The sequence below is a fragment of the Grammomys surdaster genome, unplaced genomic scaffold, assembly GCF_004785775.1.
Source record: "Grammomys surdaster isolate TR1022 unplaced genomic scaffold, NIH_TR_1.0 66, whole genome shotgun sequence".
Classification (NCBI taxonomy): Eukaryota; Metazoa; Chordata; class Mammalia; order Rodentia; family Muridae; genus Grammomys; species Grammomys surdaster.
In genome coordinates this window covers 2,090,998-2,108,547 of record NW_021604568.1, presented here as the reverse complement: position 1 = coordinate 2,108,547, position 17,550 = coordinate 2,090,998, and the positions used below count along the sequence as shown (strand labels likewise).

At 49.3% G+C, this 17,550-nt stretch overlaps 1 protein-coding gene across 3 annotated transcripts in view; it reads left to right on the top strand.

Annotated features, from left to right (window-relative positions):
• Crtac1 (cartilage acidic protein 1) overlaps positions 1-4,618 on the top strand; it is a 143,112-nt gene extending 138,494 nt beyond the window's left edge. Inside the window, exons 12-15 of one of the 3 annotated variants that reach the window (XM_028775102.1) lie at positions 252-397; positions 1,087-1,129; positions 3,383-3,526; positions 4,070-4,618. In XM_028775102.1, coding sequence (XP_028630935.1) covers positions 252-397; positions 1,087-1,129; positions 3,383-3,526; positions 4,070-4,104 — 368 coding nt within the window. In that variant the 3' untranslated portion in view covers positions 4,105-4,618. Of the gene's footprint in view, positions 1-251; positions 398-1,086; positions 1,130-3,382; positions 3,527-3,985 lie in introns of all 3 variants that reach the window. The other 2 variants (XM_028775094.1, XM_028775084.1) reach the window with 2 other exon arrangements.
• The last annotated feature ends 12,932 nt before the right edge of the window (positions 4,619-17,550 follow it).

The following is a 17,550-nucleotide window of genomic DNA, read 5'->3' as shown; positions in this document are numbered from 1 at the left end:
TGAAGTAAAATGTTAAATTCAGTCACTCCCATCCTGCACGTGGCTAGTGCACTGAACAGGGTAGACACTGGGCTTTTCCTTCTCTAAAGAATGGTCAATGGGACAGTGTGACCCCAAGGAGGAGCTTCTCACTCATCCCCACAGCCCTTAGGAGAATGTGTCGTTAGTCACTATCTTTGTTAACATATGTATGCAGGTACTCCAAGAGGCCCTCTCTCCTACGCTCCTGACCCCTCTCCTTCCTCCCACAGGAAGGGATGAAGCCAGCAGCGTGGAGGTCACGTGGCCAGATGGCAAGATGGTGAGCCGAAGTGTGGCCAGCGGAGAGATGAACTCAGTGTTGGAAATCCTCTACCCCCGGGACGAAGACAAACTTCAGAACACAGCCCCACTAGAGGTGGGCCAAAGCCTCTGAGCCGCACAGTCAAAAAAAAAAAAAAAGCAAGCATCCCCCATGATCCTAGGGTAAATCTGTAGACTTGCCCTCTAGAATAACAGAGATGGTCTCAGCAAAGGGCAGGCCTCAGGATGGTGTCTCCACTTGTAGTTTAGCAACACACCCACATCTCCTCAACCTCTCACAGAATCCTGGAGAGTTGGCAGGTCAATGGGTTGTGCACCCATTTTACAGAGGAGGAAACCAGAGGCCGAGAGAATGAAGCCAAGGCCAGCTAAAGTTACATATCCAGTTGTGCACTGGGTTGAGAACTGATTCCTAATTTCAGTATTTTCTGAATACCTCAAGAGGCCTCTTCTTGTCCTTGGATGAGGCTCAGACCGTGTACCAGAGTTCTGGAGGCTTCTGAGGGGTTAGCTCTGGTCCAGTTTCAGGTCTGTCTGACATACACAGATCTCAAGTACAGGGAGAGTGTGGATTACATCTGTTCTGCTCTTCCCCTGCCCACACCATCTCTCTCCATTCTTAGATAAAGGCTAGAATAAGAGGGAGGGGCTCCCCTCAGGCCCAGGCTAAGAGCACCTCTCGAGCTGCAACCAGGGTGACAGCTACTCTGTTACTGTGACTAGGAGGGGACTGAGATGAGGCCTCTCAACTCACAAGTGTCTCTGCTTCTGCCCACCTTGCAGTGCGGCCAAGGATTCTCCCAGCAGGACAATGGCCATTGCATGGGTGAGTTGCCTATAGGCACCAGAGGACGGGGCAGAGGCTGGGATCTTCCTGGGGACTGTCAGCCTGACCTGCCAAGACCCAAGATGCAGACAGGGGTTAGAAAGATAGGGAGAGGAAGGTGCCATTGGTTCTTAGGGCTCCAGATGCCAAGACAGCGATGCCATGACTCACCAAGGTGAAAGTGACATTAGCAACTGCAGACTGATTCATTCAGTTCACTGCTGGGCATTGGCAGGACCTGCCTGCCACGACTATCAGAACGAGCCTGGGGATAGCACACATTGTCACACAGACATTGAGACTTGTGATGGATAAGCTTCACCCTGGCAGAGGCAGAGCAGAAACGTTTTATGGCCAGCCTGAGGAGCAGCCAGTGAGGAGGATGAGAGACGGAGGGGAAGCTGATCGGGGAAGGCATTTGGGCACAACAGGGCGTGGAATGTGATCACGGTGCAGATAGGGTACTGCAGCCTAGTCCAGCACAGAGGAGGCTCGTAGCTGCCAGATGCCAGCTCAGCAAGGGACTCGTGACTTTCTAAAGTCTCCCAATATGCTATGAAGGGGATAGTCTAGCAGCCCAGGGTCCAGAAGATGTCCAAGCCAAACCCTTACATCATGATGATGTGCAATGAGGACTTAGGACAAGGATTCTTTCTTCCTTAGACCCAGAAAAAACTAGACACAGCCCCAATCTCGTGGAGCTCACAGACCCTCATACAAACTGCTGATGGCCATATATTAAACTATCTGGGGTGAATCCCAGAAGGCAACCTAGAGAAATTGAGGTCAGCCTGTGACCCAAGGGATGACATGATGTGTAGGACAGCCACAGAGAAGGAGTCAGTGTGCCCATGGAGGACGCTGCCTGGGCATAGGCGTACAGAATGAGAAAGTATAGGAACTAGAGATTAGGGTGTCATGGAAGATTAGGGTGAGGAAGACATGGTTCCCCCATACAGTCCGTGTCCACATCCTGGTCACATGATACATGGACGACACAGGCACAGGAGACCTCGGTTCCTTCTCTACATGCGGAGAAGACCCTTTGAGATTCCAGACCTAGCACAGTCCTCCTTTCTGTCACCCAGCAGACCTCCTACATGATAGTACATGGTAGTACCGTGTCAGGCTCTGAGGATGCGGCCAAGTGTCTTACCTTACCTTTGCATCCTGGTAGAGAGGGTCAGACAGCATGAGATTACACAGCATGAGAAAATGAGTTAAGAGCCCTGTCAGCAAGGTGCTCCCTAGGGATTCGGCAGAAAGATCAGAAAGTACTACTGGTAAAGGGACTTTTAAGCCAAGACCTCAAGGAATAGAAGGGCCAGCCCCAGAAGGAGCTGATAGGAGAGCTTTCTTGTAAGAGGAAGAACAAAGGCAAAGGGCATGAGGTTGTCACAGGACTGTGTGTCACAGGCACTGTTACAGCTGAGATGAGGCAGGGAGCATAGCACAGGTTGAGGAGGGGCTTGAGGCTCCAGGAAGGAGCCTGGACTTTGTTCTTAGGCACTCGGAAGCTAAGCAAGAGAGTGACCCAATGTGATTCACATTTTTAAAAGATCACTCTGGCTGCTGAATTGCAGGCTGGTTGGAGGGGAGCGTGGAAGCCGGGAGGCCAGTAAGGCAGCTGCTGCAGAAATCCAGGCAAGAGACCATGGGGGCTGGGCATAGGGTGGTGGCAGAGTGAGGAAGATGAGGCATGGGGCAGAGCGGAAAGGACTCCCGCTGTGGGATTGTACCCTGGGGTGAGGAAAAGGGTGGACCTGGAGATGACTCTGATTTCTGCTGGTGTGGCTGAGCAGTTGGTGGCGGCACTGATGGACCCATGGAAGATGGAAACAGGACAGAAGAGGCTTAAGGGCTGAGGGAAATCAGAGTTCCATTTTGGAAATGATCAGTCTGAGGTGTGGATTAGGCATCCAGGTAGAACTGCCATCCAGGTCATTGGTGATTGGATTTATGAGCTTGGAGCCCAAAGGAGAGGTCACGGCTGAAGGGAGGAATTTTTCATCCATCCACGTATAAAGAGTTTATCTAGAGAACGTATAGTGTATAGAAGAAAACCAGGACCAAGCCTGAGCTCTCCCAATATGCACAGGTCCAGGATAGGAGGAGCTATCCAAGGGCACTGAGGTAGAGAGACAGGCCCAGCAAGAAAGGACATGCCTAGGGTCACAGATCAGTGGGCAGACAGATCCTAAGCTAGGACATACTGCCCACACGTCCCTGGTGAGCGGCTCCCTTGTCTTGCAGACACCAATGAGTGCATCCAGTTCCCATTTGTATGCCCTCGAGACAAACCCGTGTGTGTCAACACCTATGGAAGCTACAGGTGCCGGACCAATAAAAGATGCAATCGGGGCTATGAGCCCAACGAAGACGGCACAGCCTGTGTGGGTAAGTGGAACCCTGGCCACATTCAGTAGCAAAGGACACATGTCTTGTGCTGGGGCGTGGGAGGGAGGGATGGGTGGCTCTGAGTGGACTCCAGGCCACAGTCATTACCCCTGTATCCCCAGGATTGACAGATGCTCCTAGACTCACATTAGTTTTCCAGGGGAGACCATGCCAGGCTTGGAGAGACCCCATCTCTACTGTCCCACCAGAAGGGCCCAGGGGTAGTGTGTCCTGGTATTACCGATATTCCCTCTACTCATGGTTTCTGAAGCAAGTGTTCTGACCTGGCGGTCAGCCCGTATTTTCATAGCTGGGGTAGAAAGTAGCTTCTCTAAGGCACCATTGGTGGAGAATTTCTGAACTAGTGTTTGTCTTCTCCTTCCTCCCAAAATCCTTCCTCCCAACCAACCCTTTGTCTCTTCCCCATTTTTTACCTCCCCGCCCTTTCATTTTTTGCAGCTCAAGTGGCCTTTTTAGGTGGGTATTCTTCGGCTGCCTTTAGACTCTCTGAGCCTCTCTCTCAGGTCTCGTATCTTTCTCTAGGCCTGGGACTTTGCCTTCAGTTATATGCACTTTAAATCCCATCAATAAAGGAAAAAAAATCTAACAACCTTTGTGGAAAACTATATCTCTCCTGCTGCCTACCTCTCTCCACACCCAATAGATTCCGCCATGTGCTCCTTCGAACGGACAGCAGGGGTGGCCATCTTTGAAAAGGGAAGTTTGGGAGATACTGATGGGACCTTAGTTGTTGGTGAAGCCCTTCTTTGCATGTTTTCTGAGAAAACAGAAAAGGAAAGTATCTCCCTCTACCCCACCCCTCATTCCGTCAGAAGAACCAAGAGAGTCCAGTCGTTTCTGTATCTTCGTGAGCGTCTTATTTTGCCCTTAACAAAGATGGCTCCCAGGTGGTTGCTTGCTCAGTTGATTCAGTAATGTATCATGTGCCTGCTGACTTGGCCTGTGCTGTTGCTGCTTTGTACAACCTGATTTCCTATGATTACGAAAGCCTTATTGGGTTGGTGGTGGTGACGGGAAAGGGAAGGGTGGCCCTTTGGGACTGTCGATAAAAATGCTTAAGTTTGAACTTGCTAAGTCTTCCAGCCTCTTTTCTGGAGAAATTATGTCAATAAACTCTCTGCTGGATACTAGCTAATGGGCGAGGGGTGTCTGAGCAAGCACATGCTGGTCGGAGTGTTGAGTGAGCTGTGACCCTTCCACCCAGAGGTACATGGAAACAAGTCATGATGGAAGGGAAGTGCCACCCTCAGGCACCAGCCATGTGGTTGGGTGAAGGAAACACTTCCTGGAGGACCAGGCAAGGCATGTGGAGTGAGAAAGGGAAGCCATGGAGGCAGTACTCTGTGCAGTATCCTTCCGGGAATTAATGTCTCCATTCTGAACCGCCATTGCCTTTCCATAAATGACAAGAGAGTTGGGTCAGTACATCCATACATCCCTTGTTCTCCCCAATTCCCTGCTGTGTGACTGGACATAGATATGGCTAGTCTCCAGCAGTTCTGGTTTCTAGAAAGAACTTAACAACTCAGCCTTTGCAATATGCTTAGAACCTGGAAGTGCCCTGAGCCAGAGTGCTCTTTGGGGATGATGTAACACCACAGAATATGCTCATGACCAGCTCTGGTAGGGAAGGCCCATTATAAATCACAGATATATTCTTCATGGGGGAAAAAAAGTCGCTTGAAGATATAATAAAATCATGCTTAAGAATGCAGCAAGCCTTTTAAAAACATATTTAACAAAAAAACTACCTTTTTCTGATACCATAATAATATTCCCAATAAATCACAGAATATGAATTCCTTGTAGCTAGTTCTGTGTTTACACTCAGAACCAGAGCCTAAATGAAAAGTTTTAAAATGAAAACAGCTACGGTTTCCCGGGGAAGCACATAACAACTTAAAAATCGTTCCAATTCCACCAGCACCGTCTCTGCGTATCGACAGGGAATTAAAGATCTCCAAGGGCCCCAGACAGGAGACTCAGAGAGATGAAGTGATTGAGGTCACCCTGCCCAAGGTCACAGAGCCAGCTGGCCCCCAAGCCAGGCCTGCAGGCCTTTCCTGCCATCTTCTTGAGGGTGAGCGGTGGCCTACTCGCTACTTGGACTTTTCCCTGTTCACTCCAGAAGCTGTTGCCTTTTCAGAAATGAACAAGTGGATCTGAGATAGCTAGACAAGGAAGACCCAGAGCCCACAGGGACTGATCGCAACCGCATCGGCAGTTGGAAATGACAAGATAACCAGCTCCATTGAGTGGCCACACACGTCAGTGTGAGAAATGGGGGGTAGAAAAAAAACCAGCAAGACAGCCTGCCAAGAACACCAAGTGTGACGGCCAACTCCAGAGGAGCCTGATCCCCCCCCCCCAGCATGTTGAATTTCAGGCCACAGGGTCTGGCTGTGCCATTTTTTCCTATCTGGTGGGAAGGTCCAAGGAGTCAAAAAGAGAAGTTCAAGGCTCCCTAACTGCTAAGAGCAAACTCAGGGTGAGAAGGCTTTCCCTGGGGCTCCTTCACTGAGCAGCTAGTGGCTGAACCCCTGCTCTACAACAGCCCCTGAGTGGGGCTCTAGGTTTGTAACAGCAAGTAAAGATAACGTGGTTGAGACCCCACATGCACACGGCCTTCCCTCCAGCCAGATGGAAAAAGCCAAGTATAAGGGTAGGAGGGGGGCCATAATTGGCTTTCTTCAAAGTCTGGCTAGGTTCTCAGGTTACTGCACCTGAGATGCAAACAAAACACATTCATTTATTTATCCATGTGTCCTTTCAGCAAGTGTGTATTAAGAACCTCATGGGTTTCTCATGAAGAAGGTGACCAGCTCCCTTCAGTGAGAAGCTTAAGGCTCCTACACCCAAGATACTGGAGGAAAATAGATGAGGCTAAACTATGGAAGATGGGCAGACACTGAACCAACCCAACTTCACCTGCCCCCAGGCCCAGGCCCGCCACTCGACAGGCATCCAGATACTGGAGCCCGGTCCCTCTGGCTCCAGACCCTCATTTCACGGCCTGAGCGTTATCAGCTACGGGTGAGTGGGTGCAAGCTTCAGCAAGGTGTACCAGGCCAGTTCCCTCATCCTCTTAACCCTTCTGCTTCCTCTTCCTGAGACTCATGGCATCTGAGCCCTTGTTGTCTCCTTCTGAGCACACACACCCATCTTTCTTCTGTCCCATAGACCCACGTAGGTCCCTGACATCTTTTTTAGGTTATGCTTCAAGTTGTAAAAATTTTAAAAATGGAAAGACCCTCAGGGCAGGTGAATAACACACAATCAACTCAAGCCAAGCCAGAGTGGGGATCTTTTCCAGAATTCATCCCATTTTTCAAGAATACCCCCAAAATGATTTTAATAATTTTAATAATAATAATAACTACAACAATAATATCACTTTTATTCTGTCTGATGCAGCCTGCTCCAAGAATGCTCCCCCTCAGAATGACAATAATAGCTTCCAGTGAGTGAGCTCAGCAGGTCTGGGTAGGCTATAAACTCTTTACAAGAACCAACTTGCTTAATCCCTGCAGCAATCCCTAGAGGAAAGGGCTATAATTACAGGGATAAGTTAAGTGGTTCCCCAGGATCACACAGCTGGGATAGGCAAAGGTGAGGTGGCGTCCCAGACAGTCTGGCTGTCTCCCACCTGCATGCTTACCTGCTATGCCTGCCCACTTCATTCAGATAGCCAACTGGTTTGGGCAGAAGAAGGTCTTTCATCCTTCCCCAGAGTCAAGGGCTAAGTGGGAAGGGAGAAACAGTCCCCAGAGAGCTGAGAGCAGAAGCAGTCATATCAAGGTCACACCAAAGCCTGCAGGAAGGGCAGGCCACGCCCACGTGGAGAGTGCCCTCACCAGGCCAGCCTGGTCACTTTCTCCAGTGTACATTGGAGAATCCCATACCAGGTCACCTCCATCACCAACAGTCCCTACTCTGGGAAGGTGCCATTCTGAGGGCCAGGAGTCTGAATATGAGTCACTCTGGCTGCTATGGCCCCTCCTAGGGCTTGGGCATCACATCCCGACCAACAAGGCTGGACCACGCAAGAACTCCATTAGCCATGTGGAGACAGAGAACATATCTCAGGGTTCCAGAGATTTCAGACTCCAAGTCCAGGAGGACAGTCAAGTTCCTCCCCTTACCTCTCTGCCCATGGTCACTGATGTCTCATTCCTTTTGTAAGCTTGGTAGCCAAGCCACAGGGAGTCAGAAACCTGCCAAGAGCTGAGGTTGTGTCTCCTTGGCAACAGGCACATCCTGGAAGGAGGAAGAAGGAGGCAGTAGGGCTAGTTAACAGAACAGATAATCCCACCGTCCTCCACCTTTGGCAGCTCTGCCCTCTTACGCAGCACCGTGGAGCAGCAGATCGGTCAGAAGGTAGACCATCAGAGGAGAAATGAGAAGCAAGAAGACACAAGAGCATCCTCAGGGAGAAGCTAACATTTACGGAATGTCCACTATATGCCAAAAACTGCATAGATGTCTGCATTAATCCTTACTCTATGCCAAAAGGCAAATGTTACTGGTCAACTCTATTACCAAGGAAACTGAGGCTTGGGAAGAACAATCTGCACAGGGTCACAGTTCACTCAAGTGGCCAACGCTGTAATTTAGACCCCAAACTGTCTACTCCGCAGGTTGGGTTCCTATGCTGTGTGCTGTCGGTTTCCAGGTAATTTGCACCTGAGGGAGTTAGGTAACCAACTGGTCACTCATAATCAACTACAAACCTACTATGTCCTGAACATTATTCTAGTGGCTTTGGATATTTATTGGTGAATAATACTGGCAACATACCTTCCATGTTGACATATAACAAGGCATGCTCATATAAACACGGCGGTAAAGTTCTTGTGTGTGAGAAAAATCCCAAGTGAGTGGGAGAAGAGGGGAGGCATTAGGGGAGTTTGTGAGTGCCTGGGTAGAGGCAAACTGCTACTTTAAGTAGGGTGGGCAAGGGTGCTCAACCCCCAAGGGGGAAATATATTTTTAAAATTTAAAGTAGGTGGAGTATCCTTGAACCTCAGTTTCTCATCTCTAAAACGAGTATGAAGCTTACGTTTACTGAAGTTGAGTTTTAGCAGTAATGGATATCTCACAGCTATTGTATTAAACTTGCCACAGTGTCTGGCATGGAATCTGCCTCCGATAAATTAGAAATCTCATTATTAATAAATACCAAAATTGATGATGGAGTGGGTTCAATTTGGTGTCAAAGCTCCCATGCTTCCCCACAGAAGTGCCTGGAACGACCAAGGGCTGTGCATGTAGAGATATGGAAAGCAATGGCTACCCGGGATGCTGGCAGGTGAGTGAGAAAGAGAGGACAGGACCGCAAATAGCCATCAAGGAGCAGAGCCCAGCTCCCTGGCCCTGAGGTATGCCAGGTTTGGCACAGTGCTCACAGGATACCATTGTCAAAGAGATAAGGTAAATGAACAGGATGGGCATGACGTCGGCTCGGCCACACAGAGCAGAGGTTGCTGGGAGCCATGGCACTTTTCTAGACCATCCCCATCAACACTAACAGACTCCTCAAGCTGTTAGTGCTGAGGCGCCTAAGAGGTCTTCTAGTTCTGCCCCATACTTTGCAGACAGGGAGACTGAGGAGCATAGACTCTGTGACCCATATGTCCTCCCCTGGGCCCACACTGCCCATGGCTCTTTTGAAGACCTCGGGCCAGGCCACTACTACTCCCCACCTCCTTTCCCAGAAAGCTCCAGTGTTTCAGAAGCATGCGACCACAATTTTGAGAATAAGTGGGTAGCACTGGTTCCTCCCACCAAGTGACAGAAAACCACACGCTTAATCCTGGAAGCATTCCATGACAAAGGCACCCACTCTAGGAGATACCTGGGTAGCTGAGAGTAAGGAGGCAGGGTCAGGAACTAGCAAGGAGAGGAGCAAGGAGAATCTGTCACCATTCCTAGGGAGCTCTGCTCAGAGCCCATGCACCCTACCACCACATCAGCTTGTGGGAAAGAAAACCCAACTGAGGCCACTTATTCACATAAAGGTAGCTCCTCTGCATGGCCAGTCCTCTGCATGGCCAGTCCTCTGTGTGGCCAGTCCTCTGCGTGGCCAGTCCAAGAACAACCACAGAGAATCCTACCCTCCCAGTGGCTGGATGTTTTTTTAAGCTAAGGACTGACATCCTTCCCTCTAAGGAAGGACAAAAACACCCCAGCTCCCAACTGCTCCTGAGTGACAGGAGAACAGGTAGAAGCTAGACAGAGGAAGGTAAACCAGATGCATCTCTGCTGTTTCAGGAAGATGCAGAGAAGAGAAGGGGGAGGAATTCAGGCTTGTCTCTAGGACACTGCCGTTTAAGAAAATCACAATAGCTCAGTCCAAGCAAAAGGTATCCCATGTGCCAAATGTCACATCACTTTTAGAGACCTAGTGCTACATCCCAGTGACCCCTCCTTCTATACGTCTACGCTTGAAATGTTCTCCTCACTAAAAGACTATAAAATCAGAGGCTCGAGCTTGTATGCTAGACAATTCACCTCCACACTCTGAAGTGAGGTACAGTGTCTCCCCTCTGAGCCTCAGGTTCTTCATCCACAGAGTGGGGTAGTAACAGCCTTGAGGAACAGCATCGAGGCTCCCTCCAGGAAAGGGCTCTGCATGACACTCAGCTGATGAAATGTGATATTGTTTTGAAGCCTGTCCCAAAGACTTCAACTCCTGGCTTCACTTCTTGTGGTACCTGACTTTACAGCAATCCATAAGTCATTAACCAGGCAATATTAGACCTAAAAGACTCCTTCCCAGAAAGACACATCCATCACTCAGTTACAAATGCTGAACTCATTTGGGGATGGAATAAACACAGAGTCTTTGCTTTGAAGAATCCAGGCCTGTGTTGTGAACGGCTCAGGGGAACACAGGGCCAATCAGTGTTCATCCATTCACCTGCCTCTCCAGGGTCTACAAGCATCCATCTCCAGCCAGGCAGCCCTCTCAGTCCTGATCCATCAGTCATCCCCCCGGACTCATACTCTCTGTATCCACCCATGTATCTGTCAGTTCATCCCTTCTCTGTCTGTCCATCCATCCATCCATCCATCCATGAATGATATTTCACCCTCTTAATACCTAGACTAACAGGCCAAAAAAAAAAAAAAAAAAGCATGCAAGTCCAAAAGGATTTTTCCTGCTTGAAATCATGGCGTCCAGGCAGTATGGGTGAGGGCTAAGTTGAGCCAGGACGTATTCCTTGTCCCCTCGTCTCCCAGAAGATCCACAGAAACAGAGCCGGGGTGACCTTAACTGAGAGCTATGGCAAGCTCAGTGGATGGCCAGACCATGGCCTCTGCCTTTTAATTGAGTTATTCAGTGGCCGTTTGCCGGTTCAATTGTATCGCTCTTAAGCACTGTCTATCTGCATCTGCCTCTCGGCAGCACCTTGCCCAGGGGCCTTCAGATTGCACAGCTGCGCCTTCTCCTCCTTCCTGGCAGCCTGTGATAGGCTGCGTCTCCCATTCAGTGCCAAGGGCGAAGCATCGTGACAGGCACCTGAGGTGGATGTGGGAGGGGGGGACATGAGTAGACAACATCCCCCACCCTCAAGGGGTTTACTGATTAATTGGGGACAGCCGGGAAAAGGGCTGTCATTATACATGAGACCTTGTAAGCTGTGTGTAATGTTTCCTCCTTCCCAAACATCCAGCAACACTGCTCTCAGGTGGTAGCTGGTCCCCAGTCACTTTTCCATTACAGAAATCAATAACTTGAATTACTCCAAAATAACGAGCCCCTCCAACCCCCTCCAAAACTAATTTTTCTGTGTCTGCATTTGCCCACGTGCTTTACTCTGGGTCTGGAATCTGTCTTTGTGACTCAGCCCAGGTAGAACGGCATCTTGCACCTGACCGTGACACGCTGAGGCAGAATGAACCAGGATTCAGCGTAGGGGACTTAGGTTCAAATCATTGCCCGGAGACATTCATCTGTGGGCTCTTGTCAAGCTGCCTAAACAACCTGGACCATCCGTTCCCTCACTTATAAAATCAGATTACAAGTGTGACCACTCACCAGAGTGTTAGAGAAGTTCAGGGCAATGATCCTCACCAATCGTCCTGCATATATTAAGAGTCACTGAAGCCTGTTAGTTCCATGTATCTGAAACCTTCTATAAAACTATGTCACAAGTCCACTGTATAATGAGGTCCCAGTGTCCCTTCCACAACAGCATTAATATCTTACATTGAGGAAACCAACTATCATTTACAAGAATGCATTCCTATACTGCTGCTGAGTTACAGAGTTACCTAGGCTCTAGGAAGTTAAGAGTGGCTGGGGGTGGTGGTGAGGGTGGGGAGTTCCCTGGCTGGTACTGTCTCTGATACCTTTAGATTTGCTCACCTCTTCTAATGTCCCTGAGTCAAAAACACAAACCCTGATGCCACCCCAGGATGCTACACACTGCATCCTGCATCCCACATCCTACAGATGCTGAAATGACAGGTCCTTTGAAGGACCTCTTAAAAGAAGAGCTGTGAGCACGGTGTACTCTGCCCTTGGTGCCGCCTGGAAAAATATAGCCTCAGGAGTCACCTGAGAAGAGTCATGTGGAAACCCTCAAATGCTAGACTCTAAAAGCCAAAAAGGATGCCGGCATTACAGAGCGCCGATCTCATGCCAGGCACATTTCCAGCCATTTTCTTGATGATGCTTCGAGACCGGTTATTCTTAACCTTTACCTTTGAGACTCTGCTGAGAGCTATGGATTGTGTCTCTCAGATAAAAGTACTGATCCTGCATTTCCGTGAGGGCTTGGGGATGGAGGTTAAGATATCAGTTAAGATAAAGCGCTTGACACACCTTTGATCCCAGCACTTGGAAAGCAGGAGCAGCTGGCTCTCTGTGAGTTCAAGGCCAGCCTGCTCTACATAGTAAGCTCCAGGACAGCTGGAACTACATCCTGAGACGTTGTCTCAAAACAAAAACAAAAACTGGTGTGAACCTGTTTCAGGTTTTCTTAGGCACAGGGACTTTCTCTTGTGGGGGCCTCGCCCTCATATATCAAACACTTTTATAAATATTCACAATCCACAGCAAGTAGGAGAGGCACACACACACACACACACACACACACACACACACACTTCATATGTTGAATTGCACCTGTCTGGGTTAACATGAGGCATATTAATAGATCTTCAATAAACCATGAATTCTGGTGCTTTGCTTTCTTTTCCTATCTTGGAGCAAATAAACTTTTTTGGTTAATTTTATCAAGCAATAAAACACAGAAAAAAAGCCATAGATCTCATGTGTTCAGTACACTGAACTTTGAAGAAGTAAGGACCCAGTGCTCCAGCCTGGAAGCAGAAACATGGGGAGCCGGAGAGTCTCCAGACCTCTCTCCTCCACTACCCTCAGAAAATTGCATCTGTCTTTGAATTTGTCTCAGGCTGTATTTGATTACTTTTGTGGAGCCAGTGTTTTTAATCCAGGTCTCAGACTTAGGTCTGAACAGTTGTGCGAATTGTTTTTTCTGATAGTGGAGAAAGCTGAGGCTGCCTCTAATGCAGGCTGATATCTTGAAGCCAGAGCTCAAAGTCAGGACTTGTTTGAAGCCACGTTTTTACTAGCTTGTCCTTGGAATAGAAGGCAAAAAGGCCAGGTGAGGTTGCTTCCTCCAGGGACTTCATAGGAAGTGGGAAAGGAGCTCCCAGACCAGCCAGTGCCTGAAGCAGCTGAAGCTGGCTGTGGGGGGAGAAAGAGCAGTTGTCTCAGGACCCCTGCCTTGACCCACACCTCTAGAAGCTGCAAACAACTTCCAGGCCACTACAGCTGCTGGCTTGGGTGGTTGGCGGAAGCGGCTTTTCTGTAGCCTTTTGTCTCTTGAGTGCAGTACATGATCCCACCACTTGGCGGCACTCGAACTTACATAAACCCTGTAGTCCTCATATCACACGGGCCCTGTCTTTAACCAAAGGAAGAAAAGTAATGCATGCAGCAAAGAGAAACCATGCACTGAAACCTGTCTGAGGTGTTTCAGGATGGCTGTACCCTTCAGAGGGAACCAGGGATGACCTGTCCTTCGTGGCTTGTGTCTGCTTAGCAAGGAGAAGTAGTGATATGGCTGTGACCAGCCAGAGGGGACAGGCCACCACTTGAAGAACAGAGAAAGCCACACTTCACCAGATCTGCAAAGTCAGGTATCCCCAGCCATTCACTGAGCTGTCCCTATGAGTACTACATGCCTGTACACACGGCCCACCCATAATTCTGTGCTCCTGAGGCATGGAGGTGCCAGGCCTGCCTCAGAACCCAGACACAAGTAGCCCTAGGTCTCTACGACTCTAGTCTCTGAGTAAATAAGGGACCCTTGAAACTAGATTCACCCATGCACCTTTCTGCAGTCTGAAGGCTCCTTCTTAGATTCAAAGCCAAACTCTATTTCTTTTTAATATATATATATATATATATATATATATATATATATATATATATATATTCTGTAGCTGTCTTCAGACACACCAGAAGAGGGCATCAGATCACATTACAAATGGTTGTAAGCCACCATGTAGTTGCTGAAAATTGAACTTGGAACTTCTGGAAGAGCAGTCAGTGCCCTTAACTGCTGAGCCATCTCTCCAGCGACTCTGCTATTTTTTAATTATGGGAATTGGGGTAGTTTAACTGTGAGCCTCCTCTGTAAAATGGGCATAGTAACACACACCATGGAAAGTTCACCAGAGGGCCTGAGCAATGAATTATGTAGTGGCTTAGCCTAGTGCACACACAATAAGCCTCAAACAAGTACTACCATTTTTCTTCCTTAAAAAAAAAAAAAAAACAAAGTTCTTCAAATATGTATGTGTTTACCTGCATATATATCTATGAACCATGTATGTGCCTGGTGCCCAAGGAAGTCAGAAGGTGTCAGGTCTCCTGGAACTAGAGTTACAGCTCTGAGCAGCCATGTGGGTGCTGGGAAGTGAACTCGGGCCCTCTGGAAGTACTCTCAACTGCTGGGCCATCTCTTGAGCACAGATGTCCTTTTATCATTTTATCCTTGCCATTGGGAAGTGGATGAGCTGAATGCCTCTCAGCCAGGCAAGCACTGGGGGAGGAGGGTGTTGGGCGAATTTTGCCAGTTTGGAAATCCCCAGCCATCTGCAGGGCTTCCTTTCTAAACAGTTTGGCTGAGGCTCAAGCCTGACCTCATGCTACAGCAAACTCTCCCTCCCGCCAAGCAGACCTCAAGCCGGACCCTTCCTGCCACTTGAGTAGTTCACCAACCCACTCACACACACCTCAAGGCTGAGCAGAAGTAGAGGCCCTGGCTCCCCAGGGCCCAGGCACCAGTCATGGGTCCCTTAGTAGCAGCAAACGGAAGTTCCTGAGCTACCAAGAACTCTACTCAGCACCCCTCAGAGGAGATCTCCCTTGTGGCCCCACCCCAAGACAGTAGCTGAGGTCCCTGTAGTCTAATGAGGCCCTTTCTGGAATAGTCTCTTGGCCTGAAGATCTGTATACATGTCCCAGCCTGTCGAAACCTCAGACAACTTTCTACCTGGGAGGAAATCCACTTTAACTCCACCTTCTCTATGGTAGTGCATGTTATTCAACCTCTCTGGACCTTTTGAGAAGACTCAGCTAATCTTTAAATCCCCCCGCCCCTAGAATATGGTTTTATCAAAGTGCCCGGTACATCGTATGTGGTTAATAAATACTTGATTTGGTGAACCCAAGACATAGGCTATGCTAGTTTCCAATATCTACCTGCTATCTAATATTTTTTAAACTGTAATGCATTCACATGGTGGTGGGGGTGTACCATTCCATGATGTACGTGTGTGGAGAACAGGACAATTTTAAGGTGTCGGTTCTGCTCTTCAGCCTTTACATGGGTTCCAGAGCTCAAACTAGGGGTATCAGGCTTATACAGTAAGCATTGTACTGGCTATGCCATCTTGCCAGCCCCTTCTGATACTCCACACTGCACGGTCCGTGTGACTCAACTCCAGGCAGTGTCTGACCTAGGGTAAGAACTCAAGAAACAGGCCCTCCCTAACTCACTGATAAATTACTCTGGGCTTAGTTTTTATTTGAACCCACTAGATCCACCCAAAGTTGTAAGTCTACCAAAGGTTAAGGGTTGGTCGAAGGACCTGGAATGTCCGCCTCCTCACTGACCCACATGCTCCAAGGAGACAGTTTATCAGTCCTGTGTGCAGTCTGCGTCTTCCTCACACACACACCCAGATCTCCTTGGATGGACTAGTGGAAACAGCATGGAGCCCCAAGCTGGCAAGTCCTTTTATTAGGAAAAGAATTAAACAGAAGGTCTCCATTTTGCCTCTTCCCAACCTTCCCAACAGGCTGACACATGCCTGGCCGCACCGCAGGCTACCGAGGGCACAGGCTTCTGCGAGGCATCAGGGGCTGCAGCTTGGAAAGAAGGGGCTCATTGCACCAGGGGTCATAGGGCTCAGGCTCCCTGAGGCTTCGGGGCTTGGCCAGCTCTCTCCATCCTCAGCATCCTCTCCTGCTGTCACATGCTGCTGCTTTGGCCTGTAGAGAAACAGGCCCTTTCAGCTCCAGAAAGCTGCTTATAGTGGCTGGTGTTTCCTGTCTAGTTCTAGCACCTCCTGCCCACTGAGGTAGGCAGCCCCTTTCTGTCCATCTTCAGGCCCCAGGATGCCTCCCCTTCAACTGGCTCCCCTCAGGAGCCACAGCACCGTTAGCTTTTCCTTGCAAGGCACATTTGCCTTGAATGTCCAGGGAAGCCTCATCTACAGGGCTTCAGGGTCCTGACACCTGGGCAGGCTGAATCTGCAGCATCTGTGGCCCCGCTGTGTCATGGGGCCTGGGAGAGGGGCACCAAAGACCGCCTAAATGTTGGCTTTGTTCTCCTAGGACCCCCACCATTCCTCCATTAGAATGTGTACAATAGAGCCAGAGGTGGGAGAAAGGCTAGGAGGAAGAGCCAAGCTGACAGCCCAGCTTTAAGACATTGACTTACAGAGGGCCAGGAGGGAGGTTCTGCAGACTAGTGTGGGACAGGACAGGGCAGGATTAGCCCAGCAGCCAAAGAGAACACACACAGAGAGTCAGAGTCGGTCTCTCTCTCTCTCTCTCTCTCTCTCTCTCTCTCTCTCCATAAACACATAATCACACACATGCACTTGTGCACAAGCATACATAATTTGCATGCATGTGTTGCACACATGCACTTAACATTCTCCCTCATTCACTCAGATAAACATAGATTCATACACACATTGACTTGTACAGTCATACAGCCACTCAACTCATATTCATACACTTGTATACTCACATGTGTACATGCTTAGCCACCCATAAACATACATACATACATACATACATACATACATACATACATACATACATCTGCGCACACAGGGCACTCCACACGTATGCACATGATGCAGGAATTGGCTCCAGTTCAGGAGTTCAAGCTCTGTCCAGCTGCAATCATCCAAAGAGTTTTACCGTACCCCAGTGGACCCCATCAGAGTCCTAGGCTGAACCCCTAAAATCAGTTCCTGGGCGGGTACAAAGTCTCAGAGTTGGGTGCTTCTTGGCAAGGCTGAGAGAACTTTCGGCTCTGAGTGAAGGACAGCAAAGACACTGCCTTTGGAGCGGCTGGATAGCTCCCAGGGCACCTGTCTCCTCAGATCCCCAATGAGGAGGTGGGACCATTGACAAGCAGGAGCCCATGGTAGCCTTAGGCCTTAGAGCCCCAGGGAGCCGAGTCCAGGTTAACATGGGCTTTGAGGGTGAAGAATCATGCAGGGTGGGAATTCTCCAGGCCCTCTTTAGAGTGAGGAAGGAGGCAGGAAAGAGAGGGTTTGTCCAAACTGGGTCCTGCAGCCCCACCCCAGACACCCTAGGAAGGTCTGGCTCTGACGACCCAGATCAGCCTCATGGGAGGGAAAAAAAAGGCCCTGGATCAGAAAGAAGATCCTGCCAAGGGGCAAAGGGCTGGGGACACAGAACAGCGGGCAGTCACCCTCCC